The sequence below is a fragment of the Tachysurus vachellii genome, chromosome 1, assembly GCF_030014155.1.
Source record: "Tachysurus vachellii isolate PV-2020 chromosome 1, HZAU_Pvac_v1, whole genome shotgun sequence".
In the NCBI taxonomy this organism is placed as follows: Eukaryota; Metazoa; Chordata; class Actinopteri; order Siluriformes; family Bagridae; genus Tachysurus; species Tachysurus vachellii.
In genome coordinates, this window is record NC_083460.1 from 38,728,857 (window position 1) to 38,741,188 (window position 12,332).

At 37.7% G+C, this 12,332-nt stretch overlaps 1 protein-coding gene across 2 annotated transcripts; it reads right to left on the bottom strand.

Moving 5' to 3' along the window:
* Window positions 1-1,728: 1,728 nt before the first annotated feature.
* On the bottom strand, window positions 1,729-9,934 carry dhodh (dihydroorotate dehydrogenase). 2 transcript variants are annotated; one of them, XM_060887026.1, is made up of 9 exons: window positions 9,824-9,934; window positions 8,525-8,737; window positions 8,070-8,269; window positions 4,907-4,989; window positions 4,644-4,828; window positions 3,851-3,964; window positions 3,327-3,480; window positions 2,464-2,623; window positions 1,729-2,284 (listed from the first exon to the last, which is right to left on the bottom strand). In XM_060887026.1, the coding sequence occupies exons 1-9, from the start codon at window positions 9,839-9,841 to the stop codon at window positions 2,185-2,187; spliced, it is 1,227 nt and encodes a 408-aa protein (XP_060743009.1). In that variant the 5' UTR covers window positions 9,842-9,934; the 3' UTR covers window positions 1,729-2,184. The 2 variants fall into 2 exon arrangements, with proteins under 2 accessions (XP_060743009.1, XP_060743001.1); XM_060887018.1 differs by having other exon boundaries at window positions 4,644-4,831.
* Window positions 9,935-12,332: the final 2,398 nt, after the last annotated feature.

Sequence of the window (12,332 nt, forward strand, 5' to 3'; positions counted from 1 at the left end):
GCCCTTATCCTGAGCAACTTACATTTACCTTAATTTATGCAACTGTGCAATTGAGGGTTAAGGGCCTCGCTCAGGGACCCAGCAGTAGAAGCTTGGTGGAGGACTCACAAACTCAAAAACTGGTAGTCCAATACCTTAACCACTAGGCTACCACATCTCCCTAGGCTACCTTAAAGGCAGACCATTTAAACCAAGTGCAGAAAAAGGGAGGAATGCTTTTTGAGATCAATGAAGTTACTTTGAAATTTTCACATATCACTCTATGTGGAGCAGGTGTGATGGTAAACGAGTGTTATAAGAGGTAGGAGAACGCTACATCCGTGTGGGAGGAGGAGGGTGTCCTCAATCTGTCAATCTAAACCATGGAATATAAACAGCTGGACTCAAGAAGGCAGACATTCTTCAGTAAAGTACTCCATGAAGGGACTATTTGACCAAAGTGCTCTCTAAAGCTAAGAGAAGAAAAGAATGGACAAGACGCAGTCTTCAAAACGAGAGAGAAAAAAGAGAGAGAGAGAGAGAGAGAGAGACAGATTACTACTATGTATAGGAACTATAAACCTTGCGAATGACTCTCTGGCATCTTCAAGATCCTCTGAGCTAACTTCAAAAGACGCTGAATCAAATTTAAAAGCGATTCACTTTCACAAGCTCACTCACCATCACACCCGCCTCATACGGAGGAGTTGGATGTTAAGGGGTTTTTTTAAATCGCGTTTTGGATCTGTTTAAGGAAAGCTGTTGTAAACAATGTTTTAAACATCATTGAGGCAGCTGTTTAGTTTCTGAAATGTCATAATATTTTGAACGAGCATGCTGTTGTGTTCTTTAAAACGTGTATAATAAACTGATGGAACCTTAAATATATACCTTGTATTTCTATCTGCTGCAGTATTACAGGAGATAGAACCCATATAAATGCTAAGTATGTATGTATGTATGTATGTATGTATGTATGTATGTATGTATATATATATATATATATATATATATATATATATATATATATATATATATATATATATATATATATATATATATATATATACACACACACACACACACACATCACATACACATACGAGCCATTATGAGCACCCACAGCCTGGAGTAATGACTGGCTTTCGGTTAGAGGTGTTTGGTGTCAGAATGGGAAAAGCTGGTGATTTATCAAATCGTGATGGCACGGCACATAGGAATTACAATCTCGGAAATGGCATGCCTTGTGGGTTGTTCACGTGCCTCTGTACTGAATACATATAAAAATTTGTGCACATATGGCCCAATGTCGAACCATCATCCAAACGTGTTTGGTCTGCTGCTCTCTGATGCCAGAGTGGAGCGGAACCTGTCGCTCATTGTTCACAGCAACCGCAGGGACAAAGTGCAAGAAATCGCCGCCAGCTACAACAGCCTTTTGCGTATGGTACTGCGGAGCTGACGACCCAGCCAGGTCCCAGATGCTAACTGCCCACCATCGCCAACACCACTTTGAATTGGGCCCAAAATCATCGAGATTTAAAGTGACTTGGTCTGACGAATCAAGGTTCCTGGTGCATCACGTCAATGGCTGGATATGAGTATAATGCAAATGGATGCACTGTTGGGCAGATACAGGCCGGTGGTGGCGGTGTTATGATGTGGGAAATGTTTTCTTGGGACACTTTAGGACCCATTGCCCCAATTGTACAATCTCTGACAACTGTGTTCATTAAACTGACAACTGTGAACTCTATTAAAGTGAATTTTATTTCAAAATAAATCTTCAAGAGATTGATATTTATGTTGTTCAGTATTTAGTTTTTCTTTTAATTACACATTTAAACTGGACCTGGCAACCCTACTGAATTATTTTATTCCAAAAATTATCCGTTTTTGGTGACTGTTTAGAAATTCAGGGATTAAGTCTCTGTCCGTCACAACGCTGTTTGTGCTTCATCTCGAGCCGCAGCGCTGATGCTTGGCTTGACTTGACTTTCTTCATGTCACCTTGTATACCCTCAACTTTCCAGTTCCGCTGTCCAACATCCAAAAAGCAGCTCCGGGTCATATGACAGTTCTCTGAAGCCCCAAATCAGATCATGTAAAGAAGAAGATCTGATGCTGGAAACCAGACTCCACCATCTAACACCAGTTTGAGGCTCGGCCTGGAACCGGAGAGTTGCACGTGAGCTGTTTTTGGGCCTAACTCACCGTAGATCCTTCTGTGTGGGACGACGCCACACCATCAGACGTCCTGTGATCAGCACCTACTGCTTCTGATACGCTGCTGAATCCTTGTTCCCTTTAAGAGACACGGTATATTTACACTTATTATAGATATTAAATTATAACTTACATAATATTAAAACAATACTACTAACATTAATAATAATACTACTAATAATACTAATAAAAATACAAATAATTACTATAAATCTTACACAAGATAAACATTTTAAATAATAATAAGTGTGTGCTCACGTTAAGAGCTCGTGCAGTTCCCTTTTGATCTTGGTAACGATCGGAGGACCCTGGTACACCAGCGCTGTGTAGAGCTGAACCAGAGACGCTCCGGCACGGATCTTATCCAGGGCGTCCTGTCCGCTAGCCACGCCGCCTACACCGACAATGGGCACCTTCCCTAGGACACACATAGGAGTACACTGCCAAAAAAAAGCACCATCACAAGAACCTCAAAGAAAACATTAAACATCCGTTACAGTCAATACAGTCAAATCTGTCTAAAGTATTTACAGGTATAAGATCACAACAAACCAAATCTAAAAGGATTAAAACATTTCTTGGCGTTGGTATTAATTCCAGGCTTAGAAGTTCAAGCACTATTTTATATTCTGTTCTATAGGCTACTGTAATGTATATTAAATAACACACACATGCACACATAAAATCTATTTAAAAATAACAAAAAAATAAAAAATAAAAGGAATCTTTATCCAATTTAAATCAAGATGAAGAGAGAATTTTTGGTCTTGAAACTTGATGTTTGAACAACTTGATGTTTCGTGACTTTGCACTGTTTGTGTTGTAAATAGGTTTTTTCTGACATGACTTGAACGCTTCATAAGTTCAATCTGGTATCAAGAATGCTTCGCTAAATGTTCACAGATTAAAAAAAAAGCAGATGAATGATGCTGACGTGTTGATCTTTCAGCATGATGTCAGTCAAATATGGAGCAAGGCATTTATTTTTGTCTCAGACAAAATAAAAAAAATAAAGGAAAAAGCATAAATGGACGACGTGTTATTGGTGTGCACAAGTTTTCGTCTATAAGCAGAAAGTGTCTTTATTGCTGATGGGTGTGTTTATTTATTTATTTACCTACCTCTGGTTAAGGTGTACATCTCCCGTACTGTGCGAGTGGACAGCTCTTTAAGCGGCTGCCCACTCAGACCCCCCGTCTCGTTCCTGTTGTTGTCCTGCAGGGTCTCTGGCCTGGACACCGTAGTGTTGGAGACTATTAATCCATCCACACCGAGCTAACACACAAACAAACACAAATACAGTGTGTTAATACAGTAAGAATCCAGGATTTATGTTTCTGTAACAGGACACGTGCTTTATTAGTCTTCCTCTCTCTACGAGGAGCTTTATAGTGTTCCAAAGCTAACAAATTGTTTAGAATTATATTCAGTATTTTTATTGCCGTCACTTCTGTTGCGTGTTGTTCCCGTCTCAGCATCTTTTTTTCTTTCTCTTGAAGTAAATAAGACAAAAAAAAACCCAAGTTACAGTTTTGTAACTAACTCTATGCACACAATCGCACGCACGCACACAGTCGCGCCCACAAACAATAATTCATATTATAAAATGACAGTTCTTAATGAAGTGGAAAAGAAAGAAATTGACCTCTGTGATGACCTCTGCAATGTCCTGCTTGTCCTGCTGGGAGAGATCTGGAGCAATCTTAACCATTATTGGTGGCCGATTCGCCGCTTGCAGAGTGTCTCTCGCTTTCAGTACCTGAGTTTGCAATCGAAACACACAACCACACACACAACCACACACACAACCACACACACAACCACACACACAACCACACACACAGTATAATCCTACAGTAAATCCCAGCTGCCACACGACATAATCTCAATTTTATAACCAGACTATGTTCACACAGCAGGATAAATCTGATTGATCTAATTTTCCTAATCTGAATTGTTTGGTTTGTATGTGGACGATTCTGCGATGTTTGCTTATATATTGATTCTGCCATGGATTTGTTTTACGTAAGAGCAAGGTCCAGGCGCAGTTCTGAGAATACTTGACGCAGACTTTTCTAGTTTCTAAGCAAAGGTGCAAGAACATTTATTTTTCAGCTCCAGCCTTACGTACACACCGACTTTGTCATTGTCCTTTTTTGTTGTCTGTGTTGTTCTAGTTGCAAATTACTGAGGTCACTGCACGACAAAATATAAAAATAAAAAACCATGTACAAGTAAGAAAATTCAGTAAAGTCAGTTTTAAAGGATAAAAATATGGACAGAACTGAATGTACATATTTGCAGTATATGCTACATAGTAATCTGTTCTGCTGGAACATACCACAGTTTAGACTTAGTCACGCCAAGGTTTAAACGTGTAAAACCTTCACAGACAAGGAAAATCACTTTTGCATCCGGTAACCTAAGCTGTGTTCTACCTGCTCCAGTAGATGGTGCAGTTCTTTCTTCCCCTGCAGGTCTCTGAGGCCTGGAGTGTTTGGGCTGCTCACGTTCACGACCAGGTAGTCAGCGAGGGGGCCGAGCATCCTCACTCCCTCTAAGTAATCAGCCACGGCATCAGCGGACAGCTTGTTCTTCCCCAGGTTGATGCCTAGCGGTTTGCCTGCTGAGATAGTAACAGAACACCTTATTGCTTATAGAAACTTTAACAGAGTTTGCTTTGGGACTGGATGTCCTATACCTTTTGTAAGCTCAGACTGAACTCCTTCCCTGGCTTTTAACCTTTCCTGAACAGCTACAATGCCGCAGCTGTTAAAACCGTATCTGAAACACACACAAACATCATCATCATACCATCATCACTAATTTAAAACACGGAAACAAGTTAATTGTTTGCACTTGTGTCTTTTCACATCACGGTGAAGATGTTGTCTAATTCTCTTTAACAGCAGTTCTTATCAACAAATTTATCCCAGGTTTCTATCAAAGTACTTGTTCTAGTCTATTCTAGTTTCTATAGTAACAGCTTATTCACAGGGACTTGCATTGTGCACTGATCAGGCAAAAATATTATAACTTTGTCGGGTTGCCAGATTGGGTGTGAATAAACAAAAGAAATAAAACAACACTTTCTAAGTTATATTTTCTACTGTATAAAAACAGTTGACATGTTTAATTATATTTCAAGATATTTAGTTGTGCTAATAATGCAGGGAAGAAATGAGAAATGAATAATGAAATGGTAGCTGTGGACTCTTTTTGTCTAAATGTATAATCGCTGATTTAGTGTCTGATCAATCGCTAATTATTTTCAAATTTTTTCTCTCGTGTATTTTATTGCTAATTTAATATATCGTATTAAATTATGTAATGTAGAGAAAACAAGCCACACTGATACAGTACATAATCATATCTAAAATAAGACTATAACTGACTATTTTCCTGTGAATATTTCTCAAAGTAATCATTTCTGCTCATAAATATCCCTCGTTCCCCACTCCTGCGCACGTGAGAATCTGACTCGACACGTCATCAAAATGTAACGTGTACTAATCAATAGACCAGCTGATGTCTTTTCCTTTCAGCTCCTTTCAGAAAGCGATATTATTTCCAAATCTGAGCAAAGCAAACAGACCGGCAACCTTTTGCTCAGTCATTAAGACTCATGGAGTACTGGTTTCCATAGCAACAAATACAATGCAAAGTACTCCACACCCCCCCGCCGACTGAGTCGAGGCAAATAAACTGTAAAGCTGGAGGTAATATTTAATGTCAGGAAGGACTGTGAAGAAGGAGGCTGTATAGATGTGTTACTATTGGGCTTTGAATGTTTTTTTTTTTTGTGAGACAATTTTCCACACCATGGCTAAAGAAGGGAGCCAATATTTTTACAGCTGTTTAATTCTCTACACAATTTTAAACACATTTATGTTGACTCACAGATTCTCATCTAATACACGCAGACAAATAAACGAAACACGAAACTAAGAACAGTCGATACGATCGGTTTAATAAAATATAATCTGGCAACCGTGTATAATATTTCATGAGTATTTCGTTTAGCTAATGATGCAAAGCTGAATAATCAAACAAGAGGTAGTGAACTTTGGTAGGGTATTTGGTCCTTTTTAATTTAAATAAATCAACACAAATATCATAAAAAAAATTCTAACTTTAACCAAGAGTCAAATTCTTTCAAAAGTCCATTTAAATTTTTGAATATTTTTGATTTTATGTATATATGCAAATTGAAATGCTTTGTATTATTTGCTCAATGTGTCTCCAACTATAACCTTCATTTATAAATGTAGTAAACTAAATAAACTAAATAAGTACTCACACAAATGACCTGCTAATTAAAATATTACCCAACAATGGTGTTTTTTTCGTGATCGTCATCACTTGAGAATTCATGACTGCCGCAAGTCTAAGGGCACCTTTTTCCAGTCTTATGCAGTATGCGTACCAAAGCAAGGATTTGCCATTCAAAACCAGGAGTGTGTACACATTGCACTGGTTTACGTCAAGAACACAGGCTCTGACACTTTGTCTATGTCTATAAGATACAAAAATACACGATTTTGGGGTGGTGTGTAACAAAGCTAGTCACAAATCAGGGAGATGTGAAGATTTTAATTGCTTTTGTATTCCAGGACGTGTCTGCGCGTCAGATTTTCCGACGTATGCGCATTTCTCAGTGACTTGTGTGACTATTCAAATAGCCTGCATCTCATTTACATAAATCCTACACTCATTTTCTTTATAAATGTGTTTGTGAGCAGATAAAATTGGACAACCTGTCTTTAGAAAAACTTTCAGACCATTTTTTAAGACAGGGTTCTGCACCTGAATCGATACGCGTCCCAGATCAACTCAAAGACTAAAAACAAAAATCTATGAAATTTCAAATAAATTTAAACCCCAGGTTTCCTCGTCCTCTTCACCTTTCTACATATTCTACATATTTCAAATTCAGCATGTCCTCCACCTACTCCTTCTCACACTTTTACACTTTTACCCAAAGCGTCTTAAAGGTGTGGCAGAAACCAACCCGAGCGTCCCAAGGCAGCCGCTCACATCTACATGAAAAAACATTTTGTTTGTCTGTTTATCGAAATTATCTATATACATTCTGTGTAAAATTATGACTTAAACATGCCTCTCCTTCAGCTATAGTTTAAAAACTAGCATTGGACTTTGTTCCTTTAGAGTTTTCAAATAGAAACCTTTCTGTCCGTGTCAAAAAGAACAAAAACAGAATTTACCTAGACAGGTAGGAAATTTAAAAAAAGATATATATATGAAGAAAATCTAAAAATATAATATATAAAAGTAGATCACTGGCAAAACAGTATGACTAAGTAAGAATTAATCCAAAAAAATCCAAGCTCTATGTTTATATGAATTTAGATTAGAAAGACTGATTCATAGATTAAAGGGAATCAAGTATCCTTAATATTTTTATTAAAAGCTCAGAGCAAGAACAAAGGTATCTTTATTATATTCCTATACTAGATCAGATTATTTTTTTGGTCTTTGAAAATCAAATAAGGAATAAAAGACTCATCCTGCCTCCATTTTTCTCCCCCAAATCTCTTCTAAAAGGAGAAATATTAGGCTTTACATTTACATGGAGTGTGTTCAATGCAGGTGAATGAACTATAACGTATTCGATTGAGTGTATTAATATGAACCTGAACAGTACTTTAGCTACTACTGTCACAGTTAGTCAACACCTCCTGACCAATCAGATTCAATTCAGTAGCAAAGTGGAAAACAGGGTTGTGTTTTGGTTGATTGAAGGGTATCAGACACCCTTTGGAACATCTGGATTATCTAGTTAGAGAGCTGTATAAATAGATAGTCTCAGATAATTGTGCAGTGCTGCTCGACGCTACTCGTACCTGTTAATAACCGCCTGGTCAGCCTCGAGTCTGAACACACGGGGTTTTGGATTTCCCTCCTGAGGTTTTGGGGTGACCGTGCCTACCTCGACAAAACCGAAGCCGAGGCGATACAGACCATCCACGGCCTCGCCGTGCTTATCGAAGCCTGCTGCGATTCCAAGAGGATTCCTGAACCTTCGTCCCAGCACATTTACCTCCTGGATTAACACAGGATTAAGATCTAGATTAATAACACCCTGTGTAACATCGTTTAGTTCTCACCAAAATATGAAAAAAAAAAGGAAATTGTTTACATTAGACAAATATTTAATCCAGTGATAAGTGACACAGAATATGATCTAAGCATTAGGCTGTTAAAAGTACATCAGACAGCTAGTCTAACATTAGTCATTTACAGCAATAGACAATAGCTAATGTGAATAGAGATATGTATGAACATTTTGTACACTCACCAGTGATGCCGGATCCTTGTAGCCATTTCTAGGCACCAAGCCCAAGCTGAGGAAGCGCACAGCCATAACATGAGCTGTTTCTGCTCCAACGAGTCTTTGCAGCACCGGCATGAGGGCAGTAGAATAGAATCGCTCATCCCCGGTCGCAGTGAGGTATCCCAGGAATAAGGTGCTGCCACATCCCAGGATCTTTACAGCGTCCTTCAGACGCTCCTGTGGTGGAAAAAATGATTTATTGTGACTAAACTGAAATGAAGATGAAACCTTTTTGATCATTTATTACCTTGGTTTGTAAACTGGTAACAGGTAAAATTGAGAAAGGAAGCAGTGAAAGTAACAAGCAGGAAGTTAGACACTATCCTGCAATATGGAGTTTTAAAGGAATTCCTTTCTACATCTCTACGGCCTGAGGTGTGCGTCACTGCGTCATTCGAGTCAAGAAGCTTTTATTGTATTTTCAACCATATATAGCCCTTGCCGTACACAACGAGACAACGTTTCTCCAGGATCATGGTGCTACATAAAACAAAGACAGAGCTAAGGACTTAGTAAGTTAGTCCTAGCCACATAAAGTGCATCTGTGTGACCTGGTGCAAACAGTGCAGGACAAAAAAAACAAGACAAAAGACTGTGCAAACAAACAATACAAGACATTACACAAAAGACAATAAATAGAAAGAGCACCGGTGTAAATACTGTATGTTCAATCAATATTGCGTTTGCAGAAATACTGGAATGAACACAGTGTTATAGCAGCAGTTACATGAGATATTGTAAAGTATTGTGCAAAACAGCAAACGACTGAAATGTGAGACAACATTTGCAAAGAGCAAAAACAGCATGTAAACAGTTTGGTGGATATATATTGGAATCATATTCATCAGTGACATCCTTTATCCTGGTCAAGGTCATGAAGGTCATGTTGGAACCTGTGCATCCTGGGAAAACTGGGCATGAGACAGCTAGGAAATACACCCTGGATCTGCCATCTTAACACCATCCAGGCGACAAGACTACATTTACATCTCTTTGAAAAGTTAAATGTTATGATTGATCAGGAACATTTGGTCCTAATCAGAGTTATCTCCTAATATCACAAAGGCGAATCACACACTGCGCATGCGTACAATATAAACCTCACAGAAGAGGCGCGTTCACGTGGCTGAAGGAATCAGCTCACTATTGTCTGCGTTTGTCAGAATACATGGTTTAAACACCGTAATTATTAGGCTTTAAATTGATTAAAATAAGTGATTAATTGTAGTGTTGTGGTTGTTTTAATGCTACATGCTAAGTTACCTTCAGCTGTCCCGCCATAACCACTCACGTGAAGCGCGTCCACGTGATTTATTCCAACTCTCGCAAGGTCTCGCGATGTTTAGAGCCTCTTAATAAGGCGTTCAAAATAATGGAGCAGAGAATATTTTATTATACACTTGGTATTAATCAGCATTACAGTGATCAACTTTATTTCATATTTTATATATAAAGTGGCGTTTTGCAAGCAAGTGTGATTAAAGAAGCAAACTAATAAGGGATATATATATATAGTATTTATAATTTTCAGTTAATCTTTTTTAAATTCATTTTAAACTTTAATTTTATATATTCATTTATTTATTTTATCCTTATTTATTAATATTATTATTATTATATGTATTTCTTTTTTCTCTCTCTTCTGTTTCCATGTAAAGCTGCTTTGAGACAATAGAAATTGTTAAAATTGCTATAGAAATAAATTGAATTGCATTGAAATTGAATTTGAATTTGAATTTGAATTTGAATTTGAATTAGGGGGCATGGTGGCTCAGTGGTTAGCACGTTTGCCTCACACCTCCAGGGTCGGGGTTCGATTCCCGCCTCCACCTTGTGTGTGGAGTTTGCATGTTCTCCCCGTGCCTCGGGGGTTTCCTCCGGGTACTCCGGTTTCCTCCCCTGGTCCAAAGACATGCATGGTAGGTTGATTGGCATCTCTGGAAAATTGTCCCTAGTGAATGAGAGTGTGTGTGTGTGCCCTGCGATGGGTTGGCACTCCGTCCAGGGTGTATCCTGCCTTGATGCTCAATGACGGCTCCCCGTGACCCGAGGTAGTTCAGATAAGCGGTAGAAGATGAATGAATGAATGAAATTGAATTAATAATGCGATATGTAAATATTAGTCTTTCTTTATAAGACTCTAAACAAATTGTTGGATTTTTTTAAACTTCATACATAACTTCATACATAATGTCATACAGACACAGGAAAAAGAAAGTACACCTTTATTCAATTTTGTTTTTATTAATCAGTTACTAAAAAGCTATTTAAATATATAGTCGTTGTATCCTGAAAAAAACAACATTCAGAAAGCAGGTAGGGGAAAATTTTTGCATCTTTATTTCAATAACATGTAAATCCACCTTTAACATCAATAACTGGAAGTAAACATTTTCTATAAGAGTTCGTCAGTCTCTCGAATCATTTGAGAACTTTTTCTCTGTTGTTCCTTATAAATCGCTTCAGTTCATTAATGTTTGGGTAATTTGTTTATGGACAGCTCTCTTAAGATCCCACCACAGTATCTCAGTGTGGTTTGGTCTGGATTTTGACCTGGTCAATCCAAAACCATGATTTTTTCCTTCTTTAGTCAATCAGATGACATTTTGCTGGCGTTCTTGGGCTCATTGTCCTGTCACATCACCCGATTTTGGCTCATATTAACCAGAATTATTGTTCTTTCAATGACTGCAGGTTTCCCAGGTTATATAGCTGTGAAACCAACCCAATTCATCACCTTTTCACCACCATGCTTGACAGTTAGTACGAAGTGGTTGTGGTGATAGGCTGCATGTGGTTTTTCACTAAACACAAAACTGTGCAAGATGACCAAACTTTTACACCTTATTCTCCTCAATCCAAAAGGATATTGTTCCAGCCCTTTTGTGGTCTTCATGGTTACTGTGAGGCCTGAAGATCATATAATATAGCACTTGTTTTTTCTTCAGAAAAAAAAACAAGAATCACTTTTTAAATTAAAAAGAATTAAATGATGAATTTGCTGGAAAGCAACTGTCTTAAACTTTCTCACTGTAAAATGATTTGTTTCAAATTGTTTGGAGTTGGGTTTTATAACCCTTCCCAGATCCCAACAACAGTTGCTTCACCGAGGTCACGGCTAATGTCCTTTTCTCTTGTTATGATTCTCTTGTTATGATCAGGTGTCACACACCTGATCTCTTCAGAACACAGAAGTGCCGAAGGTTCTTCTTTATAGAAGTAGTCACACTTCATGATTAACTAAGTCTTTTACATTTCATTAGTAAAAGCTGGCTGCTAATTTCACTGTGTAGAATAATTACTCTCTTAATGACTGAACATGTAGGAAGATGTTACAGATATGTAGTTGCGTGTCAGTGAAGAGATGCATAACAAACAAACAAAAATGTAATAAAAAACAAGTAGTTTTTTAGTAATTTGTTACTGACGAATGCTGACAGTAAATACGATGGTGATGAATCTGGATTTTTTTCACAAAGAAGTTTGATTTAATGCCATCGAGGATAAGTATGCTACAAATGAATTATGTTTGAAGATGAAAATAAAGACCAAATCTAATCGAAATCTGCCGTCTCAAATGACCAAACATTAAAAAAATGGTTTTTAGTCAGTCTTGGAAAAAAAGGATAGGTTTAGAATACAAGAAAATACGTTTTCTTTCCCTGTAAATAAACAGCTCAAGGATTTCAATAATGTCTCATGTGTCAGTAGTTTGTTATATTAATGGAAAAAAAAAAAGCTTAAACAATGTGGAAGATCAAAAATATGACTT